Raw genomic sequence first — 21,285 nt, 5'->3', positions numbered from 1 at the left:
ACTGTTTATGCAGGTAGTTGCAAGTCACCAATCCATATTAATTGATGCACACTTTATCGTTTACATATACAAGCTATGTCAGCGAAGGCAGAAAAAAATAATCTATATTTTATGGCTTTTTTTCGATGCACTACGAGAGCTGGATAGGTGTCTCATTGTAGCTGTTGTTGGTATCATGCAAATGGCAAGAGCCAACTATCAGACCAGATCGTGTAGCGATGTATTAATGTGTTCATGAGTGTGTTTGTGGTTAGTGGAGATGATCTTGTCTCGGTCCAAGCGGGTCTGCTCTGGCTCTGTCCGTGGTGCTGAAACCCTCCTGACCTTACTGATGCTGTAGGGCCTTCAGCGTGTAATTTAACAATGCTTGTAAATACCATGCAATGTTAAGAAAGAGATAAAGCGCTTAATGGGGTTATTTTAATCATCCCACTAATCCTGATCACAGAATTATCCCGCTGTGAGTTCATGTATGGCATAATCTGTGGACAAATGGAATTAGCCATTATTACATAATCATGTTTTTTTTTTTTTACTGTGTAATTTATTGGAGCTAAAGGTTATAATTCCCAGCCAATGTGTAAAAGTGAGTTGAATAAATAAAAGAAAGTCATCAGATACCATTAAATCTATATCCGAGATGTCAGACAAATCCCAGAGCTACATTATACACATCAGAACTACATATCCCATCAAGCGTTGCGACACTCAACCAATCAGCGATGAGCCCGTTGACCAATCAGCGGTAGGTTTCGCTGTATAAAACCCCGCGTCACCTTCTCGTCTTCCTCTTTCAACCCGCCGCGTTCTCCGAGAATGAAGGTGAGTTGTACGCAATCCTGAAACATCGACGCTTGTATGCTGTGTTTTAATAGATAGTGTTCATAAATAGTTTGTTTGGATGTTACAGCACGCGCTCGTTTGTGAATTACAGGCGTTCAACGCCGAATGAGTGTTTATGGAGGTTATTAGTGATCGCGATGCAGCGTGTAACGGCGTCTGGCCTCGAATAATAGTCCGTTTTTAAATATTAAAAGTGACTTGTAAACTTTTATAAAGCTTCTGAAAGCAGTCTTTTGGTTTTGTGAATTAATACAACGTTGTTTGCAGAGATATAGCTTCCAAAGCGACGCTATTTTAGGCATTTAGTTTTGTTAGCACTGCTCAAAGGGTCTGTATTTTTGTATATAACCCAGAAATAGTCCAGATGTGTCAAAATGCCAAGTCTGTAGCCTTAGGTACACTATAGTCAATTGTGCCCTCTTATCTTAATACGCTACTGTTATTTCGAGATGCATCTGTGTTATGTTATCTGTAAAGTGAATGTCTCCTAATTTCCTCTCTTTCTGTTTTCCAGGTGTCTGTCGGATCACCACGTGGTTCCACCGCAGAGGTAACGCTGATTGGTCTTGAGCGATGTAACGTTACTGTGAACATGCACATTTTCATGGAGCTTTTTAGCGACTAATGAATGTTTGGCCCATGCACTTTTTTTTTTAAAAGAAACCTTGTAATGGCCAGTTCTGTTTGTGCATGTGAAGTTAATAATGAAGAGACTGAAGTCTTGGCCCTGATCGAAGCCGTTCCCGTTCCTCCGTAACGGATGCGGTCAAACAGGAGCCGAAAGCAACACTTTTACCGACGGTCGCTGTACAGTTCACCTGTAGCTGTCCCAGCAACATTTTTGAGTAAAAGGACAACCGAAACTAGTTTAAGTAGCCCTGCCTAACGTTAGCTTGCTCTTTCTTGCAGGTCGGATGATGCAACATGAGTGATTTCTAAATGAGACGTCCCATCATTGCTTGAGATGGTCTGAGTGAGCCTTCTCAAAGAGGTTGGTATCCATTTGAGGCTTTGTTTTAATGCTGGCTGTGACCAATAGGGTCTGGCTGCAGACTTTCACTTGCGCTGACACTTGCAGTCTTTATCTTCTGTTGTTTGAATCTCAACATTTTACAACCGTAGCTAGGTGTTGGAGACCAGACAAACTAAATTACAATGTCACTTGCAGTCTCCGCTACCTGCGACGTCACTAGCGTTGCCAATGGAGACGAGATGCTGTGGTGGTTAAACGATTAAAACTAATTTAGTACAATAACGAACAATATCCTGTAAGTCATCTGTAGGAGAAAAAGACAAGACCTGCAAATCAGTGACTACAGCAGAATGTAAATGCAATACGCAAAGTTCCTTGTCAAGCGTTTTCCTCCCACAGAAGACATAAACTCTTAATATATTAAATTAAGATGCATTAAGTGCAGTTAAAAGAGAATTCGATGTATAGTTATTAAATGTACTACGAGGCAAGCAGACGGCCATGAACACAATACGCAAGTTTTAACTCGTCCTCTCGTACAGCAAACGCTTGTGGCATCATAATGGACTAAATTTAATAATATAACAATAAGGGACTTATTCTGTAGTCTTTGACGAAGATGAAGACCATTCATCAGCCTATACGTCTTGAGACCAAGATACAGACCAGCAGATATGAACGTGCATTAAGTGATATTAAAAGGACGCAATGCGTTAAATTGCACGTTAAACATTTTCCTCCCGTAGAAAATCACTTTAAATAAAACGTGTAGCTTAGTGGACAAAGACCATGATGTAAGAGCTGTAGACTGTTTATTATATCTGGATAAATTAACATGAAGCTTTGCGTGTTGCTTTATTCTGGGCTCACCTGCCTGTACATTAGTTATGTATTTTAATAGTGATGAGGAGCATATGAGTTTGCACTTTATCATCTTGCTACGTTATCCCACGTTTTGCGGTATAGGACGAAAATGCTATACATTCATGATATTAATAAACCGTATATTGAATTTGATATTTTAATATTAAGTTTCTGGTTTTCTGTGGGAGGAAAACGCTTAACGAGGAACTTTGCGCATTGCGTTCATATTCTGCTGTTCTGTAGTCACTGATTTGCAGGTCTTGTCTTTTTCTCCTACAGATGACTTACAGGATCTTGTTCGTTATTGTACTAAATTAGTTTTAATCGTTTAACCACCACAGCGTCTAAGTGACATTGCAATTCTTTTTCTTGTCTTCACCTGGCTACTGTTGTAAAATGAGGGACTCAAAAAATGAATAAATGGAACAAGAAACAAAAGCCGAAGCACAAGTGTCTGAGTGCTAGTCTGCAGCTAGACCCGTCTTGGCTGTGATGACAAACTTGCCCTCTCTGAGAGAGCAGCTCTATTATGAGACCCAAACGCTCCTGAGCCAAATTTAACTTATAGTTTATGGTGTTCCTTTTGGTATCTCTTTGGCTTTAATGTTTTTTTTTTTTTTTTTTGCCGCCTCAGATGTTGCAGTGCTGTCCGTGAGACGATGTCTGGTGCATGGGTCCATGTAAGTTCAGCATCTGTAGTGTTTTTGCACGCTTTCTGAGAATCTGTGCTGTCGGTGTGCTCTAGGTTCTCTAATAGTGTGCTAAATCAACGGGCAGACTTTGACTGGCCCGTCTGCCAGTGTCTGCGTCAGTCACTCGACTGTCCAACACTCGCTTTGTTTGCTGAAGTGATCTTGCGTGGTGAATTCTGTGCTCCATTAATACTTTGTTTTCTTGCACAGGTGCTGATGGCCTGTAGGACCGGTGGAGCTAATGCAGGTATGTTGCTGTTAGCATTTAATAAAGTAGTAATTCCTGATCAAGGATGACCAACATCTTATTGGTGACTGCTGGATGAAACCTGCGGATATGGGACTGAGATCAGTGCTTGTCAATTTGAGTTGTCTGTGCTGTCCGTTATGACTTATGGTAATTTTCTGCATTTTATTTTTAGGTTCTCGCCAGCTCCTGACCAGCAAGTGGAAGTGGTTACATGAGTGGTGCACGCCAGGCCTAATAAAGTGTGGCTTGGTCTAGCATATGACTGTTTGTTCAACTTTCAAATAAAGATTTGTTAGCTACCAGAATTTGGGTTGTTGCTTAATCTTTCTGTTCTGTAAAAGTGCTGTGGCTTTTTTTTTTTTTTTTTTTTTCTTAAGACACCGAAGTTCCGCTGCTCTGCAGGAATGCTTGGCTTAAAGCAAAAGTTGTTTTTAATGCACAAAGTGTGCACGACTTTATTTACATACGGCAGAAAGTACAGTTATCAGCTTAAGACATTACAAATGCAAAATACTGGCTTCATTACAGGGGCACAAAAGTTCATAGTAAACACGCACCTCAATTTAACATTTCAAGTGGGCCAGAGCACGTTTAATTCGAAACCTCATGCATGTACAATGGAAAACGGAGTTGTAAAACCCCAAAACAAATGGAGCTACCAGTCTTCATGTCAAAGCCTGTTCCCTTGAAACTGCATTTCGGTAGCATGTCCTTTTCATAAAGCAAACCCTAAAAGTAACCATTATAAACTAAAGCATCTCTGGAAATCATACTGTGTACAAGTGCAATGACTTGCTGCACCGTACCATTAACTCATTCCTGAGCGAGTGAGCACAGTTTGAAGTCTGCCATCTCTAAGTCTGGAGAACTGCTGCTGCTTCGGTCGCTGTATGTTTCTCTGTCAACACAAAACAACTTATTTGGTATAATGCAAAACTCAAACAAGCTTCTGAGCGGTCACCATCATGCAAAATGATAAAAGACACTTTGTCAGAGGTCTGTTCAAGAAACAGCCTGGTTTTATTATGAGAAATCTCTGGATGACACTGGGTGAGAGGAATTAGGCCGCTCGGGGAACATCAGTCCATACCGTGGTGAGAGCTGACAGCCTTTCTGAAGATAACCTGGAAGCCTCCCGGCAGCCGCCAGCAGCAGGCCCAGGTACGGCGGAGACGGTTTAATGGGTCTGGATGTGAATTCTGGGTGATACTGGACACCAACAAAATACGGGTGATCTGCAACAACAAAACCTGATTGTCAAATCGATGATGGAGTAGACAAGAACAGCATGGTCTATTGATTTGTTTTTTTTGTTAAATGACCGCAGAAATCAATTCTATCAACAATGAACCCACTGTTTGCTCTTGTCTTTTAGAGCTGCTTCACAGCAGAATTGAATTTTGTCTGCATCACAGTCTCGTTTTACCGTATTATTTGTGCATGAAATGACTGGTTATGACGAGGGGTTACAATATTCACTATAACAATGTTAATAAGCGATTACACTATTCTCATGTCAGCACATATAAGTGTTGAAGGGTGGCAAATACGCTTTCAAAATAGTGTGCACTTCAATTGATCTTGTGTGAGAGTTTCCCCAGACGCACCGTCCAGCTCTATGACCTCCATTCTCTCGCCCTCCACGTCCTGACCCACAAAATGAAAGCCCTTCTCCTCAAAATGCTGCTTCAGCTCTGGGTTCACCTGTGCAAACAGAAGAAATACTTTGTCCCAGATATGTTTACATCAGCTAATTTTAATCCAATCTTTAAATTCAAATTCTGCAATCCAGTTCATACATCGGCTTACACAAGTAATACATGTATTCCAGACTAAACCTGGAACATACTTGAGAGTGCAAGTACTGACATTTTCACCTCGATATGGCAAAAAAATGATTTGAGCAAACATATTCAAGGGCCGTCTCCTTCACTAAGACGTAAATACAAACAGAAAAAACATAGGCTCATTCATATTACGTAAAATGTATGCTAACATGCGTGATTATTTAGCAATTCAACTGATGTATAGTCTGATTCAAGCATTTAATTTTCTTTAAGGCCTTTCACCCTGATCAAGCCATCAATCCAACTATAACTCAATTATTTGGGTGCTTACAGTGGCATGCAAAAGTTTGGGAACCCCTTGCAGAATCTGTGAAAATGTGAATAATTAACGGGGGGTGAAAACTTTTTGAATTTGAAGATCAAGGTAAATTGTACTTAATTTGTCTTCCAGGAAACATGCAAGTAGTTTCTGTTGCTTCCGAAGGGCAGAACTAAATGGAAAAAAATATATATTTCTACAAAATAAGAAAAATTTGGACATCTTCATCCTGTTCAAAAGTTTTCACCCCCCCGGCTCTTAATGCATCGTGTTTCCTTCAGGAGCATCAGTGAATGTTTGAACCTTTTTTAATTGTTGTGTTTGAGTCCCTCAATCATCCTCAGCGTGAAAAGGTGGATCTCAAAATCATACAGTTACTGCTGGAAAGGGTTCAAATATGCAAAAGATGCTGGAAAACTGAAGATTCTGCAGGACCTGGAGGATTTTTCTGAAGAACAGTGCTCAGTTTAACTGTTCAGAACAAACAAGGGACTCATGAACAACCATCACAAAACAAAAACACAGTCGTAGATCATCCAGGTAACCACACACAGTATTAAGAACCAAGGGTTCCCAAACTTTTGAATGTGGTTATTTTAATAATTTCAGCTATTTTTTTGTCTTGTGGACTATATGTAAACATCTTTTATTGAAAATATCTTACTCAGGACAGCACTAAATAAAAAAATAACATGCATTTTCTATGATCTATCTTATTTTGTTAAAATTATTCACATTTTCACAGATTCTGCAAGGGGTTCCCAAACTTTTGCATGCTACTGTATATGAAAGCATAGCTGTTCATGAATAAATGTGTTGAACTATAGCAAGCAAAATGCCTCACAAAAACTGACTGAAGCTTTCATTTTGAACTCATTCTAAGAAATGAATGGGTTTACCAAATCTAACACCATATTTGAAGGTGACAACATAAAAATATAAATCTTTTCATTTTCAAGAGACCAGGAAGAACTGTGAAATTATCAGAAAAGTCTGATAATGACATGCAAGTCAATTAAAATATACATTTTCGAATGATTAATTTATACAACCACCATAACCATGAGAAATTCAGCATATTCACACTCTTTAGGATCACATTATACACACACTGTCATATAAATTAATCTATAAAAAAAGCAGAGATGACGCACCTCAAAGCGATGTCTGTGTCTTTCCTCAACATAATCTACATCTCCATAAAGTTTTCCTGTGAGAGACAGAATATGTTTCAATACGTTCTCTGTTGTATTGCTCCTATAGTATTTCAGCACTTACTAAGTATACTGTTTTGGGTTTTGAAAATGGTTCTCCTTTTCCCCAGCCGCATAGTGCCACCCATCTGCCCTGGATTGTGCTCTGGCATGTCAATCACCTGCAAGGTGACCAATTATTACATCTACTCCATTTGCTTCTGATTCAAAACAGAGCAGAAATACACATTTCAACTAAATACTCACCACAGGATATTTAGTTTCTGGGTCAAATTCTGTGGAGTTGGCATCTAGAAAAAACACGAGTCACACTTTGTTCAATACTGCTGTTAAACATTCAGTACTTTTATTTTTTTTGGTGGGTGTAGGACAAATGTACCTTTCCAATCCAACATGTTCCTAGCAAATTCACACACAGCGAGCTGCATCCCCAAACACACACCTGAAAGATGAATGGCACAGACGGGTTACATTCACAGCCGCTGCAGGACATTCAGTTTTAACGCATTTTAATGAGGTCCTACCGAGGAAAGGCTTCTTCTGTTTCCTAGCCCAGCTGATGGCTTGAATCTTGCCCTCCGTCCCTCGTACTCCAAAACCTCCAGGTACTAAAATACCACTGACAACACAACAGACCGCAGCAGTGATATTAGCACAAATACATCAGGATAGCAGGCATTTAACACTGATTGCATCTCAATTCTCCTCAATGAAAGAACACCATTAAGGCATTTTACTAAAGAGAATAGATTTGAAATGCATGAAATCAGCCATGTATATTTGAGGCGTAATTAAAGCGTAAATGAAGTCATTACTCACTCCGCACTGCAGAGTTTCTGCCAGGCCTCGTGGTACTTCACAGGTTCCTCCTGTAACCTACCCGCCTCCAAATCTGCAGAGTCAACATACTAGAGAAAGAAGAAAGAGATGAAGATTCATTGAAACAAATTAGTGCTGTTAATCCATTAAAATTAACTAAATCACCCTTTTTTTTTTTTTTTATTAATCCCACCTAAGTTTTTAAACATCGCAATAATTTCACATTCAATTTTTGTGTTTTTTTATGCCTGAAGGTGAATTTGGCCAATCAGTGTCCCCTTACGTCACTGATATTTCTAGGAACTATGGAAAAGTTCCTAATACTACTGATGTCTCTAGGATATTGTTCTTTTTGTCCTAATTTGTAACCATTGGCTATATATAATGTTGACTATACTAACATTAGAGTATAACCGAAAGCTATCAATTTGAACATTTATTAGGTTTTAAATAACACCAAATTTAAAAGAACTTGAAACAATCTTCACATAAACCCATTACACCAATGTCATTTGCCTGTGCCCTTCAGCATTTAGGAAATATACAGATATTGAATTAAGTTACCAAACGCTAAATTATAAATGAAATATAGTCTAGACGAACTGTTAAAACTACAAAAAAGTTATTGATTTTTAGTTTTTTTGATAAACACACATCACAGCAACTTAAATATTTTTAACTCCGTTAAACTGGAAAAATGTCATCGCATTAACGCGCTAATTTTGACAGCACTAATACAAATGCATATTGAGAATTTAAAGACGAAGTATTCTTTAGAGGTAGAATTAGTTACATCTGCTAAATCAATCGTATCTGGCAGTGTTAAAGGCTTCACTCACCTTAACCTCTAGTTTGTGGCTGATGGCGAGAGCGGAGTGCTCCAGGGCTTTGATCACAGAGGCATACGAGTCTGAAAACTTGGTGTATTTCCCTACTAGAGCAATGGAGCATTGCTCCAACAGCCTGTCTGACCTACCATACAAACACAGTGCAGATAACATTACAAAAAAGAGCCTTTTTTTTGTCCTTATCACAATAGGGCCTTTCGCACCGCAGGAACCTTATCATAGTACCCGAACTAATTGTGGAACTACCCACTTTTTGGCGTGTTCGCACCGCGGGAACTAGGAACGGTTTTAGTTCCAGGAACTCCGTTTGGAGGAGCTCCTACTTCAGAGTAGGGTATAAAACAGTTCTAGGAACTATCCGTGACGTAAGTGTATGCTGATTGGCTAAACGCGTACGACAGTGACGTGACATACGGCCAAGTATGGTGACCCATACTCGGAATTTGTGCTCTGCAATTAACCCATCCAACGTGCACACACACAGCAGTGAACACACACAGCAGTGAACACACACACACAGCAGTGCACACACACACACACAGCAGTGAACACACACACACACAGCAGTGAACACACACACACACACAGCAGTGAACACACACACACACACACAGCAGTGAACACACACACACACACACAGCAGTGAACACACACACACAGCAGTGAACACACACACAGCAGTGCACACACACAGCAGTGAACACACACACACACACAGCAGTGCTCACACACAGCAGTGCACACACACAGCAGTGCTCACACACAGCAGTGCACACACACAGCAGTGAACACACACAGCAGTGCACACACCCAGCAGTGCACACACCCAGCAGTGCACACACCCAGCAGTGCACACACCCAGCAGTGCACACACACAGCAGTGAACACACACAGCAGTGCACACACACACAGCAGTGCACACACACACAGCAGTGCACACACACAGCAGTGCACACACACACACACACACACACAGCAGTGCACACACACACACACACACACAGCAGTGCACACACACACACACACACACACACACACAGCAGTGCACACACACAGCAGTGCACACACACAGCAGTGCACACACACAGCAGTGAACACACACAGCAGTGAACACACACAGCAGTGAACACACACAGCAGTGAACACACACAGCAGTGAACACACACACACACACAGCAGTGAACACACACACACAGCAGTGAACACACACCCGGAGCTGTGGCGCCCGGGGAGCAGTTGGGGGTTCGGTGTCTTGCTCAAGGGCACCTCAGTCGTGGTATTGAGGGTGGAGAGAGCGCTGGACATTCACTCCCCCCACCTACAATTCCTGCCGGCCGGAGACTCAAACCCTTTAGTACTGTACTTTTAGTTCTGGAACTAAAGCAGTGCGAAAGGCCCTTATATGAAACAAATCCCAAAAGACCTGGATTATCTTGCTCTACATGATCTATGATAGCTCAGTATTAATGTATGAACTGATGCTGAAACGGTTTTTATGTTTTGAGTTTGTACTAGCCTGTCTGACATCTCTTTCCACTTTGCAAGCATTCTCCTGGGTTTGGTTTCAATGGGCATGTTCAGTCTGCGACAGAAATATCCCACAACGCCCTGGTCTTCTAAGAGCAGAGGCACTCTGTAGATGGATGACACATCATGTACGCAGATCACCTGTAGGGAAGACAAACTTTTCCCTTAATAATTGTGCATACACATAATGCACATTTCATGCTAAAAGTTAAAGATTGCAATAGGGACGCACGATATTATCGGACCGATATTGGAATCGGCCAATAATGGCTTAAAATGCAAATATCGGAATCGGCCCGATATGAAAAATTGATGCCGATATGTCTTGCCGATAAGAGGATTAACTCACATGTGCTCAGGGTGTGCTAGAGATTAATCGTGTCAGCAGTGTAGTCATTCTTGAAGCAAACGTTTGCCTTAATGATGATTAGATTCACAGTTTTGGATCGCTGCATTTAATTTGAGAATACATGTAGAAGATTAGGGTTAGCGTTAAGTATGTGATAAGATTCAACAGTCACTAGCAGTAGCGGCAGCCTCCCCCGGGGGCCTAATGCCTGTCTGGGAAGGCCTTGTATTTACATAGGGGGCGCTGTTGGCCTACTTGTAACAAAATTAAAGTAAAATACACAAATATCAATGTTTCTGAATAAAGCGGTATCAATGTCATTAAATCATGAGTATGTTTTAATGCAAAGGTCAGAAGCTTTAGCCTTTGTGATTAAAAAAAAAAATTTAAATTAAAATAATTTTACATATACAGATTTATTCATTAATGTGTAATGTGTTCGTTTATTTAAATGAATCATGAGCTCTAAAAGATTTTCTAAATTTTTACAACTCTTGCCTAACATGCATCTTTCTGGGAAAAAAAAAATAAAAATTCAGCGATAGATATAAAGCTGATTTATAATTATTTTCAAAGCTTTCAATGTACTGTCATTATATTGTTTTCAAACAAAAATAAATATTGGTATCGGCACAGGCTATCGGCCAAAATGAGTTGAAAAATATCGGCATATCGGATATCGGCAAAAATCCAATATCGTACATCCCTAGATTGCATCAGTATCATGCATCCAATAACAGTGAATATGACCCACTGTCCTTCAGACACATTTTGGCTCAGTTTCAGCTGCTTTTTAAAGTTCTTGATAATTAGGCTACACTGAATGTTCAACTGTTATGAAACAGATTGTTCACATCAACTCGACAGCTGTGTCAGTCACATTGGCTCTTTAAGTGGTTTTCAGTCCTGCGGAATCCAGACTAACCTGTTCAGGCTCCACATGACAGAACATGGATATTTTCTCCTTCACCGAGTTATCAAGTGGAGTGGAGCAACGACACATTACCTGCAAGAGCAAGAACGACACTTAAAACTCTGTGTGGCATTTTTCAATGTTGTGGACATGACCAACTAACATTTGATAAAAAAATAAAACCAACATACTTTTTAGTTTGAATTTTTTTATGCATCCATCATTTGAAACTAAATACAGTTATATGATTTGGTTTGATTAGTTTTTGACAATATTTTGACATTTAAATAGGCTAAACATCTGTAACTTTCACATGCACAAAACTAACACAGTCCTTGTGCTTAAAAAAACCAAAAAACAATTAAAACGTGGAAATTTTGTTACAAAAATGTTCCTTTAATAGCTGTAGATGTGCTACTTTTAAAGGGAACATGAAAACAGATATTTAAAGCTGCAGTATGTCATTTATTGAGTGGTTGAAATGGGTACTGCAGTCCAAATTCAAAATATTGGAAAAAAGTTGTTTCTCCCACCCTATTCTCCTAAAACTCAATGTTCACGCGGGTTGCCAGATTGTGGATTTGGAATGGATTTATCTGCGTTTTAAAGGGGTCATGACATGACCAACCAAATTTCCCCTGATCTTTTGACACAGAAGAGGTCTTTATATGCTTAATACAGACGGCTCATTTTGGATCTGAGGTGCAAGATGACATCACCTGGGCACAGTCATTTGCATAAAAGGATCCTATCATAAGGAATAGTATATTTTTAATGGCATCCCGGATCGTGTCTTGAGGATTGATCGGAGGATTTTGTTTTGTGAACGAGGCACAGTGTCATGGAGAGGACACAAAGAAACATTTGTTGAAAGATGAAGCGGTGCTAGATCTGACTGCAGCTGTGTCACAATCCGTAAGTAGATGATTTCAAAATGCTTTGTCTGGAAATTACCGTTTTATTTTGATTATGCTGTCAAAACACTATAGAAATAGCAAGGGGGTGCTGATACTGTTTCTTATGCAATGACGTTAGCCAATCATAGCAGTGGCCGGTTGCTGAGAAGCCTTAAAGGACCCGCTCCTTAAAATAGGTCCATTTTAGACAGAGGGTCAGAATGAGGGTTGAAAAGAATCATTTTTCCACTTTTTTCCCCCCAAAAAAACTTAACATTATAAGTAAACCTCAAGGAACATATTAAAATAATAAAAAAATCCATGTCATAGAGTTTTTTTTTTTTTAGGTGGATGCTGAGGCTTTTTAGGTCAGGTAGAATCTGCAGTCTAGTTCGTTTCGCTTCAATGTTTTCCGCCAACTGGCAACCCAGGGTGTTAAAATCCTATTGGGTAAACTGGCCATGGGCGGAGTCACACAGAAACAGACATTGTGTCAAAATTCAAAAGTAGAATACAGGGTTTTAATGAGCTGACAGTTAATGAAACACATAAAAAAGAGAATTCATCTCTAAATTCATCCACTGTGGACTAATAAATGAATAAAGTGCTCTATGCAGCTTGACTCACCAGGTCAGGTGACAGTCCTAGTCCTCTGAGCTCCCTCACACTGTTCTGCGTGGGTTTGGTCTTCTGCTCTCCTGTAGCGCTGGGCTGGACATCACAGACGAGACAGTATGTCACTCGTGTATGATATGGTCTATGACATATGGTCTAATGCACTGCTCTGTATGTGGAAATATGAACAACTCCTGACCTGTGGTACCAGACTGACGTGAATATTGCAGAAATTCTCTCTCTTCACTTTAAACTGGAACTGTCTGAAGGCCTCGATGAAAGGCATGCTCTCTATATCTCCGACCGTACCACCCAACTGCAAAAACACATCAAGACATCAGAAACCTGCTAAAACATTTATTTTATCAAACGAAGTGTCCAGGGCTGCGTTTCCCTAAAGCATCGTAAGCCTAAACAGATATAACAATAGGGAAGGGCGATATGGGCTTAAAAATATATCACGATAAATTCTGGTATTTATTGCGATAACGATATCAATGACGATAATTCAGGGAATCCTGTTTCTTTAGAGAAAAGTATTACTGTTCCTAGTTTTACCCAAAATAGGGTGATGTGAGCATTACTGGGTACACACGTAATGTAATGCCTGTTTAATTCATACGGGAAGCCAGAGGGCGCCCTTGCGCAGATACTCCACATATGCATCGCTGAAGTAATAGCACTGACGACGCTCCAGGAAATCCACTGTCGTTATCACTGTCAAGTCCGCCTTCCGCGATGTCGCTCCGCACGTTCACGCACAGAAATATGTCAACATCTAGACTTTATCGTTATTATCACGGGAAGACTAAGGCCCCGTTTACACTAGTGCGTTTTCATTTTAAAACGCATAACTTTTGCTACGGTTACACCTGTCATTTGCACTACTTCGGCGTTTTTTTGAGGTCGAAAATTGAGACTTTTGAAAACGCTGCAGACGCTGTTTTAGTTTGAAAACTCTGGGGTTGTGTTTTAGTGTGAACGGACCAAAACGGAGACTTGAACAGGATGGCCTGGCTGCCCACATTCGCTCTGAGTATCCTTGACGACCGTGTAAACAATAACATTACGCTCATAGTTGTACCCATAGATATTTATGGGTAGATTCCCCATTCGACCGCTCCAAGCACACAGACGCGTCCACCATCTAAATAATAGGGAATCTACCTTTACATCTATAGTTGTACCTGCATGAATGGTCACATGACATGCGATTTCGGTTGTGTAGTGTAGACGGAGATCGTTTCTGAAATGCCAGTGTAGACGAGGTTTTAAAACAAAAACGCACTAGTGTAAACAGGGCCTAATTTTTATCGTGGGATAATTTATACTGGTATATCGCAAACGATAAGATATCGCCCATCCCTATCTACCAATGGTCTCTACGATCAACTTACGATGCTTTGAGAAACGCAGCCCAGCTCTTCTTCTCACCTCAATGACGCAAACCTGGGGCTCAACATCGTCATCATCTACAGAAACTTTAGCTTGACGCATCACCCACTCCTGAATCGCATCAGTTATGTGTGGCACCACTGGAACAAAACAACACACTGTGAAACATGTGGAGAACATAGACGTGCCAGCTTCTCTTTCCAGCAGTTTGTAAAAGCGAACCCAACATCTATGGGGCAGACATGGACAGGAACTTTAACACTAAAGGTGTGTTCACACTTGGCCATTCGAACCGAGACCCATCTTTCCCGGGTGCTTCGGTCAACTTTTAAATCGAACAAATCTCCTTGCAGCAGATTTTGGTTTGTGTGTGCAACAGAGCTGTCCAATCAGGTTGTGACCTTGTCCTTATGCCTTATGTTCTGTATTTCTATATTCAGTGTTATGAATGCTAAGCAAACCAGGACTAAATGTATCATTTTCTTTTTTGGTCCAGACCAAAAGAACCAATTTCAAGTGTGAACTCATGCTAAAACAGGACGTTTTGAAAGTAAGACCGTTATAAACACATTACCATAAGATCTCTGTCTCACCCTGTACGGTTTTGCCCAGGTAATCTCCCCTGCGCTCTTTGTTGATGACAGACTGGTAGATTTTTCCGGTGGTCAGGTTGTTGTCTTTAGTGAGCCTGATGTCCAGAAAACGTTCATAGTTGCCCAGATCCAAATCCACCTCTCCCCCATCATCCAAAACAAACACCTCACCTACACAAGACATATATACAGGCCACAGAACTCAACTATCACACATATACATATAAAAGATATTTTATAGCTTATATATTTCTACATTTTCTGAGTAGTTTGTTTGTTTTTTACAATGGGGTTGCTAAGATGTTAAGTGGCTCTCTAGGTTATACAGGTCTCTAGGTATATCAGGGGGCTATTTCATAAAACAGGTTTAGCAAATAAGCCAGGTTTATTTCAGTTAGTCTGACTTATTGTGACTTGATTTGTTTCAAAATAAGTCAGACTAACTTGATTTCTGAATCCCACAATAGCCATGTTTACTTGCATTTCAGATTCTGTCTAAGAACATTTTATAGGGCCCTATTTTTGTTTTAAAAAAGGACCCCATACATATCAATAGTATTTGTATTAAAGCTATACTCACTGAATGTAATAAAAGAATAGGATCGAATCAGGACTGAATCGATACCCAGCCCTAATAGATAGCGATGCTTGCATTTAGCAAGCAGACTGTTTTGTTTATGGCATGTTATGATGATGTAGTGGAGATTTGTAATCAAGCAATATGTTTTATATGTACTCTAACATGTAAGTGACGAGTCGCGTGAGATTACCGTGCTCGTACGGCGAGAAGGTTCCTGCGTCTATGTTGATGTAGGGGTCGATCTTGATGGCTGTGACACGCAGGCCGCAGGACTTGAGGATGGTTCCCACGCTGCTGGCTATAATGCCTTTGCCGATGCCTGAGATCACGCCGCCCGTCACCAGAATATACTTCATACTGCCAATCATACCCTGGACAAATGAGAGGACAGGATTCATTTATACATGACAGTTCCATAAAACACAGTTTAAGGTTACACTGACTTTCATCAGTTTAAGAAAGATCAATTTCTGAGTGCAATCTCACTTGGCCAAACTCCATGTCATGAGCAAACACTTCGATGAGACTATATCAGTTCCCTGAAGAAACAAACAGGTCTGTGAAAGCTGCAGGCTAGATATCTATGGGTTTCCTGAGAGAACAGCATCACACATCATATCCAGCATCAACACACTGCTGATGAACAAATAAAACTAAGGTTTCAATGCACGAGTCCCAACTGATCATTTCCATGAGGAAATGTGATGCCATCCTTGACACAAATGTTAATGAATCATACTTTATCACGGCACAGTGCCAACCATAGTTTCTGTCAAAATGCCCAAGATACTTACTTCTAAAAACTGCTAACAATTTATCAGTTTTAATGTACTTTTGATTTATTATTTAGTGACAATGTTTGTCACTATACCAAGTTACCACACAAAAGAGCAGAAACTGTGGTAGTAACTCTGAATACCATGGTAAAATATGAATAATGTAGTAACTCTGAATACCATGGTAAAATATGAATAATGTAGTAACTCTGAATACCATGGTAAAATATGTCTGAATACCATGGTAAAATATGAATAATGCAGTAATTCTGAATACCATGGTAAAATATGAATAATGTAGTAACTCTGAATACCATGGTAAAATATGTCTGAATAGCATGGTACAATATGAATAATGCAGTAACTCTGAATACCATGGTAAAATATGAATAATGTAGTAACTCTGAATACCATGGTAAAATATGTCTGAATACCATGGTACAACATGAATAATGCTGAATACCATGGTAAAATATGAATAATGCAGTAACTCTGAATACCATGGTAAAATATGAATAATGCAGTAACTCTGAATACCATGGTAAAACATGAATAATGTAGTAACTCTGAATACCGTGGTAAAATATGTCTGAATACCATGGTAAAATATGTATAACTGATCAGCAAGAGTTCAGATTTAGTTATCCTCTTGTGATATGTACCATGTGCTAATAATAGGAACATAAGGTTATAAGTGTTACACATCTATAATGTCTATAAAGCCAAAAAATGCTCTTTGAATAAAGTTATCTTCGTTTTGTTGTTAATACAGTAACTTACTGTATATGTGCTGTTGTCTCTAGTAAGTTACGCATAACGTTACTTCACAACAAAGCTGAACTTACCGGCTGATCTGTGGATACTGAGAGTGAGATGCTCGACCGTCCCGATGCGACAGATCTACAAAGATCTCTACAAAGCCCGATGCTAAAGCGATAATATCACACTAGCGCTCGCTTCTCATCTACACGTGCTGCCTGCTCGACCTCGGAGTAGCGGACAGGGTTGCCAGGTTTCACAACAAAACCCGCGTGATTGCTCCTCAAAACTAGCCCGCTCGCGTTTCGAGGGGGGTCCGGTATGTTTGGCGGTTGTCTCTGGTACAACTCACATTCCAGGGCAGAAATATCACTTTAATGGGTGTCGACATGAAAAACAACCTGCGGCAAGAGAGTTACAGTAGCCCAAACCCGAGTGGAAACAACGGACTTGGCAACACGGGTTAGCGGAACACATGTGACGGCGGGCCGGAGGTCAGACGCGCGTTTCGTAAATCGACCAGACTTCCTTCGGACGCAAGAGTTGCGAAATAACGATGAATATTAATTACGCACCGTTACGTTTAACACAATAGGCCTGGCTAAATTACTGACCTTTGTTTTCTGAGATTAACATAATAGCAAAAACAAATACAATATTACAGGGTTGTATATATATATATATATATATATATATATATATATATATATATATATATATATCTTTATTTGACCCTCTAACTCTAGCATTCTATTTTCTAATAATATTATTATTATTATTAAAAAATATATATGGGTAGTTGACAAATAAATAAAAAAAGCTTTTTTTGTAAAAGACAAAAAGAGATGCATATATTTATGTAATGAGAAGAAGTCTGATCTTTGAGAAAATAACTTCGTCAATTCTTTCATTGTTTTTTTATTTTTTAATGTTTTTACTGAACTGTACCATACATTTGTCTAATGGTGTGACGGCAAAAAAAAATGAAGAAAACAAACTCTTAATAATATACAAATAGCATGAGATGGATTTATCTTCATTGTTAGACACTTATTTTCATATAGCTTTATTTATTAAATATTAAATTATAATGATATTTTTTCCCCATGACTTGTTGGACCATTTCAAGACAAACTTTGCTGTCATCCGTTCAAAACTACTGAAAATGATTTTAAGATGAGTGATATTTGTATCTCCCCCATTGCAAAACTCAACATTTAAAACAAAACAAAATTAAAGATATTTTTAGATAAAAACAAATCTGTGTTTTTTTATGTGTGTCACACTAAAGGACAGAAATGGTAGTTATTAAATTATTTCTATTTAATGTTGAACATGTCAAAGGAGAAAGAAAGTTCAACATGCATTTTAAAGAAAACAAAAAATATATTTCTGTCTCAAAAACAAAGTATCACATGTTATGCTTATTTTCATGACACTTTATGTTTTCTGTAAACATAGTTTAATTAATGTAATCAATGCATTTAAGAACACAGAAAATGATCAAAAAAGAGTCAAAAGTAGTTGAATAAATCTTATTTAATTATTTAAGATGCTTTTTCTGTCAATTAATGACTATCATATTATTTGCATATTAGTCTTAAACACAAGAGAGGATCGAGATGGACTCGTGGTCTTGGGGAAGCCGGAGGGCTGGGTTTGGGCCTCGACTTGATCCAGAAGACTGATGAACCACAGCAGAGGCATCCGGATCTAAAAACTGTGTGTGTGGTCTCCTCAACCGGGTGAGGAGGAGACCCTTGGCCCTTGAAATCGTCCTGACACCCCCTCGAGTCAAGGATCTGTCCGCAGCTCTTATTTAATATGAAGATAGAGGCCAAACCAGCCCACAACGACTAACAAACTGAGTCTGGTCATGTTACTTTTTGGCCATATACATATCAACAACAGGATTAAATCGAGCAAGTCTCCTTAGTTTGGGCATCTGAATGAAACTGAGGGGTTTGGTGAGCAGTTAGGTTTGCCCGCTTCTCTCACTATAGAGCATGTAGCCTATGAGCACAAAAGAGACAGCAGTATTGAGTTAGAAAGTACAGTGAATGATAAGGTGGTTAGTCTGATGAACATGACACACACACAAAGACACATTTGGTTGTTTCAGGTTTCCAGATTCTAGGTCTTTATGTTTATCATTGTCATATTATACATTTTGCATTCTACTCCTTTTATGTAGATTTTTAGTATTTTAGTTCATACAATAGGCGATTATATTTATTTCAAACAACAACAAAAACAGAAACCATCACATCATTTGTAATGGTTTTACTGATTGTAATGAAAATTGTATTGGTTTTAATGGAAACTGTAATGGTGCCAGACTGTTGGTCTCTACAGGTAATTGGTCACTTAAAAAACAACAACATTAAATCCTAATCTAATATGTCCCAAAACACACTGCAGGTAGCCATTATTGAATGTTTTTAATGGTTAAAAGTTGATAGTTTCTATTGTTTTTGTCAGCAGGGTCACTATGGGTTTGGGGATGTTATTTGCCATAAATGCACCAGGATTGCTGTAATGTTGTGAGATATAGAGACGGTTTGTATTGTAGTTGTGGTGGGCCTATTTGGGAGAAAATCCAGAGCAGTTTTTTACTCCCAGTCCGTCCTTGCTTACAATTTGTCGAATAGTTTTACAGTAGAAAACTATTCGACAAGTAATTTCCTGCAGCAGCAGCTAAAAAACCTGAAAAAGAGATGTCATCTTTCTCTCTTTTTTCTTCTCTTGTTTGCTAATCATCTTCACAATGCATCCACCAGAGGGCAGTCACTTGGAACTAAAACCTGACATCAGATGATACTATAAAATAAGCTACAATGCTAAAATAAAGCCATTTTCTCAGAAATATTTCCAATATAGGTATAAATGTTTCATTAAATCCATCTGATCTTTCTTAACCTGATCATAAATTAGCTAAATGCTGTGCTCATCTGAGACCAGCGCCCTGACTCTTCATCCATATTCCATATCGTATATTCCCATATTGAGCTTTAATTAAAATAGAAACTGAATTGACCTACCCACAGATTGAATTTAACTCTTTGTGACATGACCTGTCATATTCTCCTTGCTGATTTATCTAAATGCTCTAGAATAGTTGAAACGGCATTCATGCAGTGGCATTTGCATTAAATGGTTCACGCTTTAGGGGTTTAAATAGCTGTAATGCACAAGACCCTTACAGTATGTTTCAGAGAAAGGCAGTGCAGAGCTGTCCAGGGTGCTGAAGCTGTAAACCACTCTCTGATGTAGCTAATGCTTAGTCACAATGTTTTCATTCAACCTAGTTCTGCTACAGATTTGTAGTAGTTGAGAAATATGGGATAGGCCGAAGAAACTGTATTGCTCGAGTACTTCAGTTTCCGATGGTGAGTCAGAGGACGAGTCTCATCCTTCACTGTCATGACTCACAGCCTGACAAGATCACTGAAATCAGATCCTAGATGTGACTGGTGTTTCACACTTGCTCCCCGAGTATTGATTATCCACCGATTCCCCGAGGTCTTTGAGAAGGAACTGAACCGACATCTTTCCCTTTGGGATATGACACTGATTCTCAATAGTGTGGCCCAAGCTTTCCATGCATATCATTGCAAATGCTGTTCATTAGACAAATTAACCATTTATATGTAATCTCATGTAATTTGCCTCTGTTAGAAATCTTATAATGGGCCGTGTTTGGATCTTCTATCAAGACAACGATCCAAAATAAACATCACAATCAACACAAAAATGGGCCACTGAGCACAAAATGAAGCTTAGGCCATGGCCGTCCCAGTCCTCTGACCTGAACCCTACAGAAAACGAGTGAGGTGAACTGAAGTACTAACATGGAGCTGTGAATCTGAAGGATCTGGAGAGATTCTAGATGAAGAAACTGGTCTCTGAGCTCTTATCAGGTGTTCTCCAAACTCTTCAGGCATTATAGGGAAAACCCAAAGCTGTTAAACTGGGAAAAGGACGTTGCAATAATTGTGGCCAACATTTATTTCACATTTATTATTAGCATTTATTTCACAATGAGATTCCCCCTACTTTCAATTCTTGTATGATATTTTGGAATTTTGTGATTTTTTTAATAAAAGATCAAACAATGCAGATTTATTTTGCTCATATTAACCAAAGGGTGCCAATATTAGTGGAGGGCACTGTAAAATATTACTCCTCAATCCATAATAGTGAGAAAATATTGTCTTGTATGAATGAGGAGAGAAATATGAACATATCAAGCACTGAAGGAAGTGTTATTATG

General features: G+C 39.2%; 1 protein-coding gene and 1 long non-coding RNA gene across 3 annotated transcripts; one reads left to right on the top strand and one right to left on the bottom strand.

Annotated features, from left to right (window-relative positions):
• Positions 1–788: 788 nt before the first annotated feature.
• On the top strand, positions 789–3,927 carry LOC306847179. The gene is made up of 6 exons (XR_013782134.1): positions 789–822; positions 1,358–1,393; positions 1,753–1,834; positions 3,315–3,360; positions 3,583–3,619; positions 3,795–3,927. It is a non-coding gene; the product is annotated as an uncharacterized lncRNA (long non-coding RNA).
• Positions 3,928–4,020: 93 nt separating this feature from the next.
• ctps1a (CTP synthase 1a) lies at positions 4,021–17,497 on the bottom strand. Of its 2 annotated transcripts, XM_079381130.1 has the most exons (19): positions 17,099–17,487; positions 15,964–16,016; positions 15,668–15,848; positions 14,898–15,068; positions 14,344–14,444; positions 13,109–13,225; positions 12,922–13,005; positions 11,411–11,491; positions 10,126–10,277; positions 8,601–8,733; positions 7,762–7,850; positions 7,467–7,561; positions 7,322–7,384; positions 7,189–7,232; positions 7,007–7,103; positions 6,883–6,938; positions 5,230–5,326; positions 4,713–4,857; positions 4,021–4,520 (listed from the first exon to the last, which is right to left on the bottom strand). In XM_079381130.1, exons 2-19 carry the CDS (start codon positions 15,976–15,978, stop codon positions 4,436–4,438), a joined length of 1,806 nt encoding a protein of 601 aa, XP_079237256.1. In that variant the 5' UTR covers positions 15,979–16,016; positions 17,099–17,487; the 3' UTR covers positions 4,021–4,435. The 2 variants fall into 2 exon arrangements, with proteins under 2 accessions (XP_079237256.1, XP_079237257.1); XM_079381131.1 differs by lacking the exon at positions 15,964–16,016 and having other exon boundaries at positions 17,099–17,497.
• Between the last annotated feature and the right edge of the window lie 3,788 nt (positions 17,498–21,285).

Source organism: Barbus barbus (genome assembly GCF_936440315.1).
Source record: "Barbus barbus genome assembly, chromosome: 27".
NCBI classification, from domain to species: domain Eukaryota; kingdom Metazoa; phylum Chordata; class Actinopteri; order Cypriniformes; family Cyprinidae; genus Barbus; species Barbus barbus.
The sequence above is the reverse complement of the archived record's forward strand: the minus strand, read 5'-3'. Positions and strand labels throughout refer to the sequence as shown.

Bases quoted from the DNA above. Each gene is read 5' to 3' on its own strand.
- ctps1a (XM_079381130.1), bottom strand. The intron at 7,385-7,466 runs GTAGGACCTCAT...TTCATCTTTCAG, and splicing joins ACAGAAGAAGCCTTTCCTCG to GTGTGTGTTTGGGGATGCAG. The intron at 4,521-4,712 runs GTATGGACTGAT...TTGTGTTGACAG, and splicing joins GGCTGTCAGCTCTCACCACG to AGAAACATACAGCGACCGAA.